At 41.4% G+C, this 19941-nt stretch overlaps 1 protein-coding gene across 1 annotated transcript in view; it reads right to left on the bottom strand.

Annotated features, from left to right (window-relative positions):
- Window positions 1–19941, bottom strand: part of clptm1l (CLPTM1 like) — a 50130-nt gene that overhangs the window by 22296 nt on the left and 7893 nt on the right. Inside the window, exons 2-6 of the mRNA XM_028817992.2 lie at window positions 16377–16477; window positions 8610–8799; window positions 8379–8524; window positions 8179–8257; window positions 558–675 (exon numbers count right to left, since the gene is read on the bottom strand). Coding sequence (XP_028673825.2) covers window positions 558–675; window positions 8179–8257; window positions 8379–8524; window positions 8610–8799; window positions 16377–16477 — 634 coding nt within the window. The remainder of the gene's footprint in view (window positions 1–557; window positions 676–8178; window positions 8258–8378; window positions 8525–8609; window positions 8800–16376; window positions 16478–19941) is intronic.

Genomic DNA, 19941 nt, shown 5'->3' with positions numbered 1-19941 from the left:
TGCGGGGAGACATCCCCTAAGAGGAGTAGGGTCATTTGGCCATGGGTGGATGGGTGCAGTAGCATAGTCCCAAAAGTAGGATGTATTACTGCTGTGAGGTCAAGTGATGCCCTACAACAGAGAAGGAATCTGGTAGTAGGAAGATGTGGATCACAGTAGCAGCTTCAGGACTGAATGATGTTAGACCATGAGACCTGGGAGCCAACTACAGGTGCAAGTGGCAGGCTGTGACACTGTACTCCACAAAGGAACAGAGTAGGGCAAAGGTTGTGTTATAGTAGACGATAAGTGGTACAGGTGTGAGGCATCATTTAAAAAGAACCTTGTTGCACAGAAGGGGGATCCATACTTTCCACAACAAAACATAAATGTATCTTATTAGGAAGTTGGAGGAAACCTGAATATCCAGACAAAAACTAACACAGACACAAGAAAAACATGCAAAAATCACAGTGTCTACACCAGAGTTTGTGTCCAAGATTACAAGCAGCAGTATTAACAACTAGTTCTCATTTTAATAATTTTGTTAAATATTTTACGTAAACAAATATACCTACCAAACTGTTGCAAAGAATAGACTGCATCCTGCATATGGATCCAGAAGCGAAGCTTTCCAAGAGATATTTTATCATAGATTATGGTAAGGGGTAACTCAGATGTAGAGCTATTCACTATCTGCAAAGAAAAAAAAACTTTTATTACTAAGTAAAACAAAAGAAATCCGACACTGTCACAACATTTACAACTGTGTTCTGGCATAAATACGTTTAGTTTTACAATATGAACATTTAACATATGCCAATTACAGTTAATCAATAATATGACAAGTTAAATAATGAAGCAGACAACTGCAGTACGACTGAAGAGTTATAGGTCACAGAGTCTCCACAAAAGACAATTATAAGAAAATTATTAAAAAGTAAAATGCAAGAGACAGCTAGATACGCCGGATAGCCTGGGGTACTTCCGTTACAGTATACTGCCATAAAAAACAAGTGAAAATATAGGGGCAGAACTCTTATTTCATCTTTTATCTGTGGAGGTTGCACATTCTCCACATGTTTGCTTGAGTTTTCCTTTGGTTTTCTCAGTTAACCTAAATTCCAAAACCAAGTAAAGTTATCTGGTTACTCTACATTGGCCTAGTGTGAGTATGGGAGTGTAAGTGACTGGCTGCTCATCTAGGGTTGGTGTCAGCCTGGTGACCAATGGTGTTGGGATATCCACGGACTCTCTATCACCCTATGACATTTAAAACTGAAGCCAGGAAGAACTTCTTTATGCAAAGAGTTGTGGGACTCTGGAACAAACTACTGAGACATGGAGCTGAAGGAGAAACCATGACAACCTTTAAGAAGGATCTGGATGAAATGTTAGGACAGCTTAGCTATTAGCTAAACAAACAAGCCTGAAGGACTGAATGGTCTTTGCTTATTTGTCAAATTTTTTTATGTTCTTATGACCGTGAACTGAATGAAAGGGCTAGAATATGAATGTAGGAATGTTAGTAAACACTAATTTCACTAATATGAAACACAATCTTATATATTTTACATGAAAAGTAATAACGATGCTTTCAGGTTATGCTTCCAAAACTTTCTTTACAATTATTGTATGATGACAGATGAGGTTTAATGATGTCCCTCAAAAGGCATTCGTACAGTGTTATGTCATGTATCATACTGTATAGCCAAAGGCCAGTATATCATTATAAATTGTGTTAACCTCCTGAAACTCTATAAATTGAAATGTATTCAGATACAAAAAATAATCTAGGCTCTTGTTTATTATAGGCTATAAGGATGCACAGGTAAGTGTTAGATCCAAACAGACACTGTACCATAATAACCACTAGATGGCAGAGTGGGCAAGGTTTATAAATATTATCGATCATTTTGAGTTAGCTCAGTATTTTATTAATAACATTTACTCTTTCATATTCTGAGCCCACTTTTATTCATTACTGGCTTAAGGGAGTCAGACTCGACCCAAATAGCATCAAGTATAAGGCAGCAACCAACAATGGTTAAGATACCAGGCCATCGCAGGGCATAATCACACAAATATCCACATGGATCCAGACTAGATCGATTTGGAGATGCCAAGTAATCCGTTATGTGCTTATTTATGATGTCAACTGAAATCAAAGTATTCAGAAAACTTCCAAGCAAACATAACAAAAATATTTCAACTACCCAAAGATAATGTCTGAGTAGAGATTTGAATGAAGAATCTACTGTACAACTGAAAGGGCTGTGCAGGTAAAAACTGCACCATCATCATTTATTTTATTAATACAATATTGTGATATTGTTAATATTTTATAATATTTATTTTATTTGGGAAAGTGGGGTTGTAGACATAAAGGACAGGCATTTTGATATTTATATATTACTCACAGGGAAGCAGAGGTTGTCTTGTATGTACTGTTGGATAGAAATCAAGGGACATCAAGGGATATTGTGCTCAGACAATATAATGCACTAGTGAAACCAAATCTGGATTACTGTATTATAAACATTAAAAGCATCCAATACTACAGGTACATAACAATCCCTGAAGATTTTGGGGATCTTCCACCAACAGTTCGAAAGTTACGACTTATTGACCTTTGTCATGCAGTTCTGGTCACTACGGTACAAGAAAGACAAAGCAGCAGAGGAGACTAACCAAGTGCATCCCGGTTGAACTGTGACAGACTCGGCAGAATTAAACCTGAGGAGGCTGCATGGAGACCTAATTCAGGTGTTTAAGATCCTCAAATGGGCTCACCACCTATGGGAGGGGCCAAGGAGGTCGGGTGCAGTGTGAGTTGGGTGGTGGCCGAAGGCGGGGACCTTGGCGGTCTGATCCTCGGCTACAGAAGCTGGCTCTTGGGACGTGGAATGTCACCTCTCTGAAGGGGAAGGAGCCTGAGCTAGTGCGCGAAGTTGAGAGGTTCCGGCTAGATATAGTCGGACTCACCTCGACGCACAGCTTGGACTCTGGAACCAATCTCCTTGAGAGGGGCTGGACTCTCTACCACTCTGGAGTTGCCCCCGGTGAGAGGCGCCGAGCAGGTGTGGGTATACTTATTGCCCCCCAACTTGGAGCCTGTACATTGGGGTTTACCCCGGTGGACGAGAGGGTAGCCTCCCTTCGCCTTCAGGTGGGGGGACGGGTCCTAACTGTTGTTTGTGCGTATGCGCCGAACAGCAGTTCGGAGTACCCACCCTTTTTGGAGTCCTGGAGGGGGTGCTAGAGGGCATACCTTCTGGGGACTCCCTCGTTCTGCTGGGAGACTTCAATGCTCACGTGGGCAATGACAGTGAGACCTGGAAGGGCGTGATTGGGAGGAATGGCCCCCCTGATCTGAACCCGAGCGGTGTTTTGTTATTGGACTTCTGTGCTCGTCACGGATTGTCCATAACAAACACCATGTTCAAGCATAGGGGTGTTCATATGTGCAATTGGCACCAGGACACCCTAGGCCTCAGTTCGATGATCGACTTTGTGGACGTGTCGTCGGACTTGCGGCCACATGTCTTGGACACTCGGGTGAAGAGAGGGGTGGAGCTGTCAACTGATCACCACCTGGTGGTGAGTTGGCTTCGATGGTGGGGGAGGATGCCGGTCAGGCGTGGTAGGCCCAAACGTGTTGTGAGGGTCTGCTGGGAACGTCTGGCAGAGCCCCCTGTCAGAAGTAGCTTCAACTCCCACCTCCGGCAGAACTTCGACCACATCCCGAGGGAGGTGGGGGACATTGAGTCCGAATGGGCCATGTTCCGTGCCTCTATTGTTGAGGCAGCTGACCGGAGCTGTGGCCGTAAGGTGGTCGGTGCCTGTCGTGGCGGCAATCCCCGAACCCGCTGGTGGACACCGGCGGTGAAGGATGCCGTCAAGCTGAAGAAGGAGTCCTACAGGACCCTTTTGTCCTGTGGGACCCCGGAGGCAGCTGATAGGTACCGGCAGGCCAAGCGGAATGCGGCTTTGGTGGTTGCTGAGGCAAAAACTCGGGCGTGGTAGGAGTTTGGGGAGGCCATGGAGAATGACTTTCGGACGGCTTCGAGGAGATTCTGGTCCACCATCCGGCGTCTCAGGAAGCGGAAGCAGTGCAGTGTCAACACTGTATATGGTGGGGATGGTGCGCTGCTGACCTCGACTCGGGACGTTATGGGTCGGTGGGGGGAATACTTCGAAGACCTCCTCAATCCCATTAACATGCCTTCCAATGAGGAAGCAGAGCCTGGGGACTCAGAGGTGGGCTCCCCCATCTCTGGGACTGAGGTCACCGAGGTAGTCAAAAAACTCCTTGGTGGCAGGGCCCCGGGGGTGGATGAGATACGCCCGGAGTTCCTCAAGGCTCTGGATGTTGTAGGACTGTCTTGGCTGACACGCCTCTGCAACATCGCATGGACATCAGGGACAGTGCCTCTGGATTGGCAGACCGGGGTGGTGGTCCCCCTCTTTAAGAAGGGGGATCGGAGGGTGTGTTCCAACTACAGAGGGATCACACTCCTCAGCCTCCCTGGAAAAGTCTATTCAGGGGTCCTGGAGAGGAGGGTCCGTCGGATAGTCGAGCCTCGGATTCAGGAGGAACAGTGTGGTTTTCGTCCTGGTCGCGGAACAGTGGACCAGCTCTATACCCTTAGCAGGGTCCTGGAGGGTGCATGGGAGTTTGCCCAACCAGTCTACATGTGTTTTGTGGACTTAGAAAAGGCATTCGACCGTGTCCCTCGGGGAATCCTGTGGGGGGTACTCCGAGAGTATGGGGTACCGGCCCCCCTGATAAGGGCTGTTCAGTCCCTGTACGATCGGTGCCAGAGCTTGGTCCGCATTGCCGGCAGTAAGTCGAACCCGTTTCCAGTGAGAGTTGGACTCCGCCAGGGCTGCCCTTTGTCACCGATTCTGTTCATAACTTTTATGGACAGAATTTCTAGGCACAGCCAGGGTGTTGAGGGGGTCCGGTTTGGTGGGCTCAGGATTGGGTCACTGCTTTTTGCAGATGATGTTGTCCTGTTTGCTTCATCAGGCCGTGATCTTCAGCTCTCTCTGGATCGGTTCGCAGCCGAGTGTGAAGCGGCTGGGATGAGAATCAGCACCTCCAAATCCGAGACCATGGTCCTCAGCCGGAAAAGGGTGGAGTGCCCTCTCAGGGTTGGTAGTGAGATCCTGCCCCAAGTGGAGGAGTTCAAGTATCTCGGGGTCTTGTTCACGAGTGAGGGAAGAATGGAGCGTGAGATCGACAGGCGGATCGGTGCGGCATCCGCAGTAATGCGGGCATTGCATCGGTCTGTCGTGGTGAAAAAGGAGCTGAGCCGCAAGGCGAAGCTCTCAATTTACCAGTCGATCTATGTTCCTACCCTCACCTATGGTCATGAGCTATGGGTAGTGACCGAAAGAACGAGATCGCGAATACAAGCGGCTGAAATGAGTTTCCTCCGCAGGGTGTCTGGGCTTTCCCTTAAAGATAGGGTGAGAAGCTCAGTCATCCGGGAGGGGCTCAGAGTAGAGCCGCTGCTCCTCCGCATCGAGAGGAGTCAGATGAGGTGGCTCGGGCATCTGATCAGGATGCCTCCTGGACGCCTCCCTGGTGAGGTGTTCCGGGCACGTCCAACCGGGAGGAGGCCCCGGGGAAGACCCAGGACACGCTGGAGGGACTATGTCTCTCGACTGGCCTGGGAACACCTTGGGATTCTCCCGGAAGAGCTAGAAGAAGTGGCCGGGGAGAGGGAAGTCTGGGCATCTCTGCTCTAGCTGCTGCCCCCGCGACCCGACCTCGGATAAGCGGGAGACAATGGATGGATGGATGGAAAATCCTCAAATGAGTTGATAAAGTCAAGCTCCGGTCTCACTGGGCCACATGTTTTGGGTGTGCACCAAATGAACATCATTCTGGACCAAAATCTTTAAATGTCTTTTAGACAGCGCTTGGGGTCACAATCCCTCCTAATCTACTAACAGCTGTGTTTGGGGTACTTCCAGATGGGCTTAAAGTGGAGAAGGACAAACAAACTGTAATTGCCTTCACTACACTATTGGTACGTAGACTTATCTTACTCAACTGGAAGAATCCTAACTCTATTCTAAGTCAGTGGGTAACTGATATTATATACTATTTGAAACTGGAAAAAAATCAAATTCGCACTTAGTGGATCTGTGCAGAACTCTTTTAAAACCTGGCAGGATCTAATCAATAACATTTTAGAATAAGCATTTAAATCGAGGAAGGAGGTTCTCTCTCTCCCCTCTTTTACTCCATTTATCTTTATTCTAGTGCTGGGCGGTATGACCAAAATTCTATATCACGGTATTTTTCAAAATTATACCCATTTCACGTATTCAACGGTATTTTTTCCGTCATGTATGACTGGATGTTAACCACATTTTCCACTGCAATTACTGCAGTAGAACGGCTAAGAATAACCTATTCCACTGTCATGAGAATTGTACATTGTACAGGAAAACATTTTAATGTGCACACAAGTATTAATACAGGTTTGCATGGCCCCATAAAGTTATTAGTTTTCAAGGGGGTGGCACTAATGAAGAGATGGAATCACATTGCATGACAGTTGCAGTCAAAATATAGAGCCTTTTTATTGAATAAATTTTGACGACATATTTTCAACCATCCAAAGAGGCATTGAGACTTAGTAAAATATCCAGAGGTGCTTGTCAAAAGTTGTATTGCACTGAACATGTCTTAGAAAAGGAATAAATAGTAAATATTTTTTGTAAACCAACTACACTTTCTGTTAATGTTAACAGTTTCTGTCCACTCACACGTTAACTATATGGATTATAATGGTGTTGGTTATCTCGATCCACTGCTTGCTTTTTTTGTCGTAGGCAGTGCCTAAAGCAAACGCGTCTACAAGTGAAGTCTGACTCGATTGTCCTCTAGCATTTTCAGTTTTACCCGAGGACATGGAGGGTGCCAATCTTAGTTCCATACATTCATGGTACTCTACAGCATGTTTGCGGCTAAGCTGGTGCAGCAAATTGCTTGTGTTGCTGCCTCTGGTGACAACTTTAGCATGAAAGCATTTGCAGTAAACAGTTGTTTGGTCCACATCCAACCTTTTAAAACCAAAGTATCTCCAGACAACAGACACGGCTCCTTTTTTCGGCAAAAGTTCTTCTGTGTCATCACGTTCAACTTTATTGTCTTCTACAGCTTCAGTTTTATAATATTCTCTGTCCATTTTCACCGCTCAATACCTCCACTAACGCATGTACTCCGTTGCATGCGTGTTTAGTGGTATAGCAGTGAAAAAGGTCCTCCTTTAAACAGTTTCCCGCTGCTCCGCGTTCCGAATGTTGTTTAGGCTATTTAAAACGGTGTTGATGATTAGAAAAATCCATATCATAACAAAAGTAAAAAACGGTTTTCGGTATGAACCAGTATACCTCCCAGCACTACATTATTCATTTATTAATTTATCTATTTACTTATTTTTACTAGCTTAAAGTTTTACTCTGCTGGCCTAGCTCTCTTTCTCAGGGGTGGGGGTTGATTTGTTTCTAACCTTTTTTTTTGTAAAACTTCAGTTAATTGTATGGAATGTTGATTTTAATAAAATCAATAAAATAAAAAAAAGAGTTGATAAAACTGTGTGATAAATCCCGTACCTGAGAACATCAGCAAAAATTAAGGGGAAGTGCATTTAAGACTAAAGCCAGGAAACACTTGTTTACACAAAGAGTTGTGGGACCAAGACATGGAGTTGAAGTATAAACCTTGACAACCTTTAGAAGGAATCTGGATGTGATACTGGGACAGCTTAGCTATTAGCAAAACAAACTGGCTTGATGGGCTAAATGGCCTCCTCTTGTTTGTCATATTTCTTATGTTTTTATGCACTGAGGGCATGTCAATGAAATGAAATGTGAAATGAGTCCACAATTGAGCACACTCATACACACACCCACATTCACACTCACAGGTGTCCAGGTCACAGTTATAAGTAACATTAAAAGGGACATTTTGTGGACGTGTCAGATGCCAAATGGAACCCCAATCAAACTCCACATTGAGAGTAAACAGGACCGGTTTCAGATCAGATACTTGGAACTGTGAGTCACAAGTGTTAAACTTTCAACCACCTCAGCCAGTGATCACATCTTCATTATTACTTTATATTCAAGTAGCAATTAAGAGCTTTGTATATTTGCAAATATGCAACAGGAACATACCACTAAATCCTTCACTCGGTTGCTCAGCAGATCCACAAATAATATAGGAAGGTACTGTACAGTTTTTCCATACTGATATCTACATGAAAAAAAATACAAAAATGCAAAATATTATTTTTGGAAAATAATTTCACCTAAGGAAAAATGTACATTCCCTAATTTTGCTTTACAAAAAAAACATGGGTTATTTGGTAACCTACAGTTTCATGTAGCGATGAACATCAGCAGGAACCGCTTCTCTGTCGAAACTAAAATGATCTGCCATAATATTCAGAGTAAGCCGTGATCTCCAATGAGTAATTGGTCTGTCTGGAACGTCAGTAATTGTCTTTTGTGACTCTGACATCTATTAAGAAAGTAAGGAATTACAAATAAAATACAACCATTATCACCTTCACTTAATGTATTTTTAATTAAACTGGACTGCTTACTTGTGTGGTTTCCTCTCCAGAAATGAGATTGATCTCTTGAGGCTTGGGTACCATGTAAGTTGTCAGCTGGGTCACAATATGGACCTGTTTACTGTCTTTCCAAGGAAGCACCCCAGCATGGTGGACAAACACATATGTGAATAATGTCCCATTATTTCTTGTCTTTTTAGGTAAAGAGACGTTAATGTTCCTTATGAAAAAAAATGACAAAGAAAGATTAAATGTAAGTATCTTAAATTTTAAAAACATTGCAGAGGTAGTAGTTGGAATGATACATTGTAAAATGTAAAAAAAAAAAAAAATACAATTGAATCTGTAAAACTGAAATATGCTCCTGGAAAATATGTACCTTATTTTATTATCTACTAAACTGTGACAGACACCAGAAACCAACCGACAAGACATTAAAAGCTTAAAAGTTTGCAGTACAATAAACAATGTATTGACTTCATAGCTTGACAACTTTAAATGTAAGGAGCTTTTAAAGTGACTACCATGGAATGCTCCATCACTATAAAATGTGTTAACAGAATGGTGCATATTTTAAAAAATGGATGTATACATTTTATTAGCACCCAAAATGTGGGGGAAAAAAAGTGTTGTCATTTCTACATGGTGTAACCGAAATGCATGCAAATACTCTTAAAGTGAAAGTCTGCAATGTGCACTTTTATCATGTCTGAATAGTTTAAGTTGTAATTTTAAACTGTGCAGCAAAGGGGGAAATTAAGGAAAATGTGCCTTTGTCCTAAACATGATAGATAGATAGATAGATAGATAGATAGATAGATAGATAGATAGATAGATAGATAGATAGATAGATAGATAGATAGATAGATAGATAGATAGATAGATAGATAGATAGATAGATAGATAGATAGATAGATAGATAGATAGATAGATAGATAGATAGATAGATAGATAGATAGATAGATAGATAGATAGATAGATAGATAGATAGATAGATAGATAGATAGATAGATAGATAGATAGATAGATAGATACTTCATTAATCCCAATGGGAAATTCACATTCTTCAGCAGCAGCATACTGATACAATAAATAATATTAAATTAAAGAATGATAATAATGCAGGTGAAAAACAGACAATAGTTTGGGGGGAGGAACGATCTCCTCAATCTGTCAGTGGAGCAGGACAGTGACATTAGTCTGTCGCTGAAGCTGCTCTTCTGTCTGGAGATGATACTATTAAGTGGATGCAGTGGATTCTCCATGATTGATAGGAGCCTGCTGAGCGCCCTTCGCTCTGCCACAGATGTTAAACTGTCCAGCTCCGTGCCAACAATAGAGCTTGCCTTCCTCACCAGTTTGTCCAGACGTGAGGCGTCTTTCCTCTTAATGCTGCCTCCCCAGCACACCACTGCGTAGAAGAGGGCGCTCGCCACAACTGTCTGATAGAACATCTGCAGCATCTTATTGCAGATGTTGAAGGACGCCAGCCTTCTAAGGTAGTATAACCGGCTCTGTCCTTTCTTGCACAGCGCATCAGTATTGGCAGTCCAGTCTAATTTATCATCCAGCTGCACTCCCAGGTATTTATAGGTCTGCACCATCTGCACACAGTCACCTCTGATGATCACTGGGTCTATGAGGGGTCTGGGCCTCCTAAAATCCACCACCAGCTCTTTGGTTTTGCTGGTGTTCAGGTGTAGGTGGTTTGAGTCGCACCATTTAACAAAGTCATTGATTAGGTCCCTATACTCCTCCTCCAGCCCATTCCTGATGCAGCCCACGATAGCAGTGTCATCAGCGAACTTTTGCACATGGCAGGACTCCGAGATGTATTGGAAGTCCGATGTATATAGGCTGAACAGGACCGGAGAAAGTACAGTCCCCTGTGGCGCTCCTGTGTTGCTGACCACAATGTCAGACATGCAGTTCCCAAGACGCACATACTGAGGTCTGTCTTTAAGATAGTCCACGATCCATGCCACTAGGTATGAATCTAATCCCATCTCTATATGCACTATATGCCTATTAAAATCTTCAAATCAAACTAGCAGACAGGTAAATTTATATATACTGTACAGCACATGACACTGTACAGCACATTATATTGTATAGGAAAGCACTGCTTAAGGACAATCAAAAGCTTCCTTTGTACACAGACACAGTCAGAAGTGAGTGGACTAGGGTCCCAAAAGGTGTGCAAAAAACCTGTGAACATCAATGTCTCTGCATTTCATTGCCTAAAAGTTTACAGTTTGTTAAGCAGCAACAAGCAAATGGTGCATTTGTCCTTTTTATTTATTTGTACGTGCACATTTGAGAAATAATAAACATTATGAGAAACGGAGATATAATAAACATTATGAGAAAACAATAAATAACAGATCCATGTACAAAGCAGTAAAAATTCAAAAACACAGAGTAAGCTTCTGTATTTTTGCTTTCTATAAAAGCTGCACGAAGCTCAGAGTCCACTACCTAAATACTGTGAACCTTCACTCTTACCTAAGCAAATAGTGCCTGTGAAAGGGTGGCACTATTTTTTAATTCTTACAAAACAGCTTACCTTATAAAGCACAGAACCAAACTTCCACAATAAAATGAAATCAGATGTGGTCTTTTGTCCCAGACATTTCATGACGGGTAAAAATGACAGGTACTTCTTAATTGTGGTTACGCTGATGTTTTGTATGCTTCACCCAGACGTTTTACAATGTTGTTCACACATAAGCAGCCCAAAGAAATTTTCAGAAATTAAACAAGGTCTTGAAACCATCAGGACAAAGTCCTTCACCAGGTCCAAGGGTAAAGTATATTTGTGGCACACTTACTATGTTTAGGTTACTGACTTTACTTATGTATGTTTGTGTGGTCCCAGGGCCACATCCCTTTGAATATCACACCTCTTCAACAATTTAGAAATTTCAGATATTAGATAAATAAAAAGAAAAGAAAAAACATGGGATTGCCAGCTCTGTCATTTACAACACTATAAAATTAATATTTGACTTGAGTTTACTGCCTGCCAGCAACTCCTCTGCTCCTCCTCCTCTTGTTCAAAAAAGTTTGTTTTCATATTAAATTATATTTATGTTTCCATTTGCAGAATTTCAGCTTCCTAGCTTAGTGGGAAGCATTTATTTCAGACAGATACTGTAGATGAATCAATCATTGACAAATCAAAAGATTTTGGAAAATGCTGATATAGTTTGGTTCAAGGTACTAACTTTTTTTTCTTGCTGTTTACAGTGGTATAATTATTTTTATGGTAGACTTTGTCATACAAAAATTGGTGGGAAATGATTTCAGTCATTGTGAATGCCTCACAAATCAGAAAATTTGATTTTTTCAGACTGGCACTTAGTTGCTAAAATAGAACTATAATATGAGTAATATCAAAATTTGAAATATCCAATGCTGTTTAGTGTAGAGATATAGACAGCCAAAGTTGGACAAAAGCAGAAAAAAAATGTATGCAATTTTCAGTAAGCTACAAATAAGCAAATATTCAACTACAGACATTAAAGGCATCTAATACTACAGGTACAGTTGTGCTTGAAAGTTTGTGAACCCTTTAGAATTTTCTATATTTCTGCATAAATTGACTTAAAACATCATCAGATTTTCACTCAAGTCCTACAAGTAGATAAAGAGGAACCAGTTAAACAAATGAGACAAAAATATTATACTTGGTCATTTATTTATTGAGGAAAATGATTGAATATTACATATTTGTGAATGGCAAAAGTATGTGAACCTCTAGGATTAGCAGTTAGTTTGAAGGTGAAATTCGAGTCCGGTGTTTTCAATCAATGGCATGACAATCAGGTGTGAGTGGGCACCCTGTGTTTAATTTAAAGAACAGGGATCTGTTTTGTGGACTTGGAAAAGGCGTTTGACCGTGTCCCTCGGGGAATCCTGTGGGGGGTGCTCCGGGAGTATGGGGTACCGGACCCCCTGATAAGAGCTGTTCGGTCCCTGTACAACCGGTGTCAGAGCTTGGTCCGCATTGCTGGCAGTAAGTCGAACCCGTTTCCAGTGAGAGTTGGACTCTGCCAGGGCTGCCCTTTGTCACCGATTCTGTTCATAACTTTTATAGACAGAATTTCTAGGTGCAGCCAGGGTGTTGAGGGGGTCCGGTTTGGTGGACTCAGGATTGACAGGCGGATCGGTGCGGCGTCCGCAGTAATGAGGGCCCTGCATCGGTCTGTCGTGGTGAAAAAGGAGCTGAGCCATAAAGCAAAACTCTCAATTTACCAGTCGATCTATGTTCCTACCCTCACCTATGGTCATGAGCTATGGGTAGTGACCGAAAGAACGAGATCGCGAATACAAGCGGCTGAAATGAGTTTCCTCTGCAGGGTGTCTGGGCTCTCCTTAAAGACAGGGTGAGAAGCTCAGTCATCCGGGAGGGGCTCAGAGTAGAGCCGCTGCTCCTCCGCATCGAGAGGAGTAAGATGAGGTGGCTCGGGTGCCTGGACCTGGACGCCTCCCTGATGAGGTGTTCTGGGCACGTCCAACCGGGAGAAGACCCTGGGGAAGACCCAGGACACGCTGGAGGGACTATGTCTCCCGGCTGGCCTGGGAATGACTCGGGATTCTCCCAGAAGAGCTAGAAGAAGTGGCCGGGGAGAGGGAAGTCTGGGCATCTCTGCTCAAGCTGCTACCCCCGCAACCTGACCTCGGATAAGCGGAAGAGGATGGATGGATGGATGGATGGGATCTATCAAAGTCTGCTCTTCACAACACATGTTTGTGGAAGTGTATCATGGCACGAACAAAGGAGATTTCTGAGGACCCCAGAAAAAGAGTTGTTGATGCTCATCAGGCTGGAAAAGGTTACAAAACCATCTCTAAAGAGTTTGGACTCCACCAATCCACAGTCAGACAGATTGTGTTCAAATGGAGGAAATTCAAGACCACTGTTACCCTCCCCAGGAGTGGTCGACCAACAAAGATCACTCCAAGAGCAAGGCGTGTAATAGTCGGCGAGGTCACAAAGGACCCCAGGGTAACTTCTAAGCAACTGAAGGCCTCTCTCACATTGGCTAATGTTCATGTTCATGAGTCTACCATCAGGAGAACACTGAACAACAATGGTATGCATGGCAGGGTTGCAAGGAGAAAGCCAGTGTTCTCCAAAAAAAACATTGCTGCTCGTCTGCAGTTTGCTAAAGATCATGTGGACAAACCAGAAGGCTATTGGAAGAATGTTTTGTGGACGGATGAGACCAAAATAGAACTTTTTGGTTTAAATGAAAAGAAAAGCGTTATGTTTGAAGAAAGGAAAACACTGCATTCCAGCATAAGAACCTTATCCCATCTGTGAAACATGGTGGTGGTAGTATCATGATTTGGGCCTGTTTTCTGCATCTGGGCCAGGACAGCTTGCCTTCATTGATGGAACAATGAATTCTGAATTATATCAGAGAATTCTAAAGGAAAATATCAGGACATCTGTCCATGAACTGAATCTCAAGAGAAGGTGGGTCATGCAGCAAGACAACGACCCTAAGCACACAAGTTGTTCTACCAAAGAATAGTTAAAGAAGAATAAAGTTAATCTTTTGGAATGGCCAAGTCAAAGTCCTGACCTTAATCCAATCGAAATGTTATGGAAGGACCTGAAGCGAGCAGTTAATGTGAGGAAACCGACCAACATCCCAGAGTTGAAGCTGTTCTGTACGGAGGAATGGGCTCAAATTCCTCCAAGCCAGTGTGCAGGACTGATCAACAGTTACCGGAAACATTTAGTTGCAGTTTTTGCTGCAAAGGGGGGTCCCACCAGGTACTGAAAGCAAAGGTTCACATACTTTTGCCACTCACCAATATGTAATATTCGATCATTTTCCTTAATAAATAAATGACCAAGTATAATATTTTTGTCTCATTTGTTTAACTGGTTTCTCTTTATCTACTTTTAAGACTTCAGTGAAAATCTGATGATGTTTTAGATAATATTTATGCAGAAATATAGAAAATTCTAAAGGGTTCACAAACTTTCAAGCACAACTGTACATAACAATCCCTAAAAATTTAATGGATCTTGCACTAACAGTTCAAAAGGTACGACTCCTTGAACATTGTTATTTTTTTTTATTGCACTCGTTTTTTAGTACAATTAGGGCCACATCCCACTTTCAAAGCCTCCATATCTCAGAATGTAATGAACTTAGAAGACAGTATATTTAATTATTAGTTAAAATAATATTTTTAGTATGTATGAAGTAAATCAGAGATGGTTAGTCTGGAGAGTTCTGCTGGTTTCAGACAGACAGACAGACAGACAGACAGACAGACAGACAGACAGACAGACAGACAGACAGACAGATAGATAGATAGATAGATAGATAGATAGATAGATAGATAGATAGATAGATAGATAGATAGATAGATCAGGGGTTCCAACCTGTGGTGGCATTGAGATGGCATTTCAGGAGGTGCAAAAAAGAGGAAGGATTGTAATTCAGCAAAATTGAAAGAGGTGCATTGTCTGATTTTATCGTGGTACAAGCAGTGTCTTGCAGTGTGTTGCCATTTGCAGGTCATTTATTAGCTGGTTCTCCTATTCTATGATATGAAAAGAATCAAGCATTACATGTGTAACTGTCACCTATGAATGCTGCAGAAAGGCGCCTTCTTGCTGGTTCCTTGCTGCGGATGAAGCATTCGTAAAGGCAAGTAACTTTTTTAAGAGAATGGAATTTGGACCTTGCAATGATCCGTACAGAAAGGCGAGGTCTAGTTTTGATTTTTGTGCATACCCTTATTGTAAAACATCACTAATTTCAAGTTTTGACTGACATTTCTACCAAGGGTGGGGGCACTGAATTGGATGCAACACATGCTGTTTACACTCAGTGCATCTCTCCCACTGGCAGTCCTGGGAATAGCACAGTAGTTTTTTACTGTGCGGTGCATCTGTTTTTTGAACTGAAGTGAAGGTGTTATCGGGGGATAAAGCTCATAGACTGTGCTTCATTGCTTATCTGCGTGCTGGCACCCATTACATTAATGGGATCTCCAATCCCCCAAACCCCTCGACTGTTGATTGTGTGTCATTTCCTCACAGCGCTTGATGCTTCACCGGATCGTCAATCGAGAGTGTAAGCTTCATGACACATTTACAAGATTACTGAGATTTACAAAGGTTAACTGTTCAATTTATATATGTTATGGGTAAAGCCTGAAGAGTGGATAAACCCAGTATTTACCCAAAAGACCTGGACAAACCTAGCATTACCAGGATAAAACTGTATTACCCAAGAGACCTGGTTAAAGCTGGAAGAAAATATGATTTTCTAACTAGGTAATCTTAGGTTTACCTTTTAGATAATGTGAGCATTACCCAGATAATGCTAGGTTTATCCAGTTGCAGGCTTTTACCATAACATATATAAACTTTAAGCACTTAAGTTAAAAGCTTATTTTTTTAGTTCAGTTTCGTTACTCACAGTACCATATATGGTTCAATTTGTGGTTCAAAAATTAGAAATTTGACTTCTTCATCTTCAAATGTGATATTACTTTTGGAGGGGCTAAAACCATAAATCAAACATTTTGTAGGGGTGCAGGGCATAGAAAATGTGGGGAACCACTGTAGTAGACAGATAGATTCATTTTTAACAACCTTATGAATTTGTGAAACACTTGTGGAGCAACTGTCTTTTGATTCAGTTGAAAGTTATAAGATACATTTTTATAGATACGTGATCTCACTGTTAACAAATCAAAATGATGCCCCAGACTATAAGCATAAATGGTGAATTATTATTTTGCTACTATAAACCTGCTTACCTCTCAAACTTTGAATATATGTCCAAGTCGTCTACATTCAAAATAAGATTGAGGTTTGGATTCCCATCACTTGAAGACTTTAATGAGGTATAAATGCTCAGCTAAAAAGAAAAAAAAAGGATAATGTTCAGTGGCATTGCTTCATCTGTTACTTTTTTAATTTACTCCTGTAATTTATACGGCAACAATTAAATATTGTATAGCATCAAAATAAAATATTCTCTATCACATTCTCATTCAATCCGTTTGTAATGCATAATTAATATTGAAAGCATTTAAAAGCATTCTGCATTCATTTTATCATGAGGTCAACAGCCATGCCAACGCAAGACATTCCAGTGTCCCGTTATAGAATGTATAGTATCTACTGTACATGTGTGGGCCAAGGAAATGTTAAACAGAAAAAAACACAAAGCATTAAGTAAAACAAATGAAAAGGTGCATCTTCAATTCAGAACCTAACAATTTCCCATCTATTAGTTATACTTACTTTATCAGCCTTGTTAACAATGTTAAGCAGCTCTCTCCTCTAACCCTGTTCACTACGCCCCTCTTTAAAGTATGGACAGGTTACCCATATGGATTGCCTCTCTACTCATATGAGAATCAGGTAGTTTGTGTTGTGCTATTCAGTTTATCATTCTAGGGTAATATCATGGAACAAAAGTCAGAACTGCCTTTTCCATAAAAATAAAAAAGCTAAACTATAGCCAAGGTGGACACTAGCACATTCACACAATGCTGTTGCTGTGTTTGACAAGGAAGCAAAACGAAAATGCAATTTTACATAAATGTTAAAACACCCATGTCACCTGCGGTGGAATGAAAAACCCCAACTACAAAGAACCCACTTCCCTGTTTAACACGTCTTAGCAAAAATACAACTCTGGCAGGGTAGTGGGGAGCAGGGGGAATTTACTGGTAAATGTTTTACAAGGCGGTCCTATTCACATCATAGCATTCTTTACATCAAGTGGCTGCCAAAGATCACTCTTATCTTACAATGCATGTCTTGAGATCAGTGTGAAAATTTGTAATTAATCACACACTGCTATTCACATACAGTGACACCTCCAGCATGGTGAGATTGTCTTGGCAAAATCTCTCTATTATAAAAAAAAAATCTTGGAAGGAGATGAGACGTGGTTTTCTTGGAGAGACATTTATATGTCCCGCGAGAAAGACATTTAACCAGGCCCGGGTCCGGAAATAAAGGACAAAGAGTAGATGACAAAGTAGAATGTCGTAAAGAATTCAAAAATGTTAGGTGGATTGGCGATTTTAAATTGGCCCTAGTGTGTGCTTGGTGTGTGGGTGTGTTTGTGTGTGTCCTGCGGTGGGTTGGCACCCTGCCCAGGATTGGTTCCCTGCCTTGTGCCCTGTGTTGGCTGGGATTGAGACCCCCGTGACCCTGTGTTCGGATTCAGCGGGTTGGAAAATGGATGGATGGTACGGTACACATGCAGAGCAGGTTACAGATAATAGAAGTACGAAAATTCAAAAGTCTCAAAAAAAGGATAGTAAAGATCGCATTAGCGCAAACAAATGGAAATTATTACTCGGAGAAATAGCAGAACAGCGAAAAGAGATTGAATATATTCGGATTTAAACTTTAAGCAAGAAAGACTTGTAGATTGTCTAATTTGTGTTGCCAGCGAGAATTAAGATTCCAAAAACGTTGGTATGGTATGAAGTCCCGTGAGACAGTGACTTTTAACATGAGATTCTTTCAAGTCACGCCCTACTTACAACTATTTGTTGTAAGACCACGTTGTTTCAAACAAGACCACGGTCATCTAACCTCAGTCGTGTGAATGCTTTTGGCAGACACACTTCCTGCATTCTCAGCTCTTATAAATTTTATCAGGACAATAATTTTATACGTTCTAGATGACACATCAACGACAAAGCAAAGAAGAAAGAGCATGGACATACATTCGAAAAAGTCATTTTATTTATTAGAGAGAAAGAAACGATATTCACTCACAGGCAGTTATATGTTGCTTTGTCACGATGTCAGTCCAAACACGGAATCAAAATTCAATGCGATCTTGAAGAAAAGTTAATTCCAAATATTGTTTTTACTAAAGTTTTAAAGTAAAAGTGAAACTAATGCATATGTAACAATTCCCATGAAAATAACAATCTCTTTAAATTGTATATCCGGTAAACCAAATCCAGGGTTGGGCGAGCGAAGCCCCCTAGTCTCTCTAAAAAAACATGACATGTAATAGTTCAGAAGGTTAAAAAATGGCTAAGGATCTGAAGACTGTTGTGTTGTCAACTGTCATTGTTCATGAGACAATCCAGAAGAAGAAAAACAAGGAGGTTTCACGCATGGGAGTAAACCAAGGATAACCTGGACAATCTTCAAAACCACTGGCAAATGGCTGGTGGACAGATGACATCACTAATGTATCATTAATGACAGTATTTATGATTGCTAAAAGCGAAATACTACACTCCGACCATAAAACATGACTAGTAGTTGCAGAATAGAGGCTGTATACAATTATTACATGAACAATAAATCCAGTATTGAACTTACTTCTTTCCAGCTCGAGTTATTATCATCTCTTTTGTTTCCTTTCATGGTTACTTCAACTGAAACCTTTCGAAACTTGAAAAGAGGAGCAGATCTCTAGAAATAAACCCAATAGTTTTGACAAAGTAGGAGTGTGGACTCACCTTGGAAGTGTCTCTGTCATGTTTTGCTACAGCCTACAATTTTTAAAATGTAAGCAAAATATGATTTTATTATGAATTACTTGAATTATAAAAAACCGTTCAGCCTACAAAGGCTACTTATGTCACTGGGAGAGGGAGGTTGTATTTATAAGAGAGGGTTTTATAGGATTAGTCCACAGAAAAATGATAATATATATTTTTCATTTTGCTTACTCCCCTGTGATGGACTGGCGCCTGGTCAAGAGTTTGTTCCTTCCTTGATCCCTTTGCTAGCTGGGATAAGCTCCAAACCCAAACCCCCTGAAGACAACCCTGTTCAGGACTAAGTGGGTTAGATAATGACTGACTGACTGCTACTGGTTTGTAGTGATGGCCTAGAAAATTTTTCAAGGAGAGCAGAGATATTACTGCTAGAATGGGAGCCTATGATTGTAGTGAGGTGCACCACAAGACAGCAACAGGTTTTTACTTTATAAAAAAAAAAAAAAAAAAAAAAAAAAAAAAAAGGTGTGCCCTGACTCAGTTTAAATTAATTTTACTAAATTTATGTGTCTGTTTAATTTATGGACTTGCACCGTTGAGCAATAAACTCTTGTATACTTTTTCACCTTTTCACAAAACACCCATTTTATGCCTCTCACACAGGCGCCTTGTCCATCCTCAGTTAATATGAACTACTAGGGGATCAACTGTCCACCTGACTGTCGGGCACATCCTGGCACGGTGACACCAGACATTGATGACCAATGCTGGACAACAGCAAATGATATCAAAAACATCCATTTAAAAAAAACTCACTTTACCCATGTCGCATACTCCACATGTGAAGTCATCCAGTCGTATGAGATGTACGAGATCCAGTCTGGAGGAGATACTT

Source organism: Erpetoichthys calabaricus, chromosome 13, assembly GCF_900747795.2.
Source record: "Erpetoichthys calabaricus chromosome 13, fErpCal1.3, whole genome shotgun sequence".
Taxonomy (NCBI): domain Eukaryota; kingdom Metazoa; phylum Chordata; class Cladistia; order Polypteriformes; family Polypteridae; genus Erpetoichthys; species Erpetoichthys calabaricus.
This window is presented reverse-complemented; position numbering and strand designations above follow the sequence as displayed.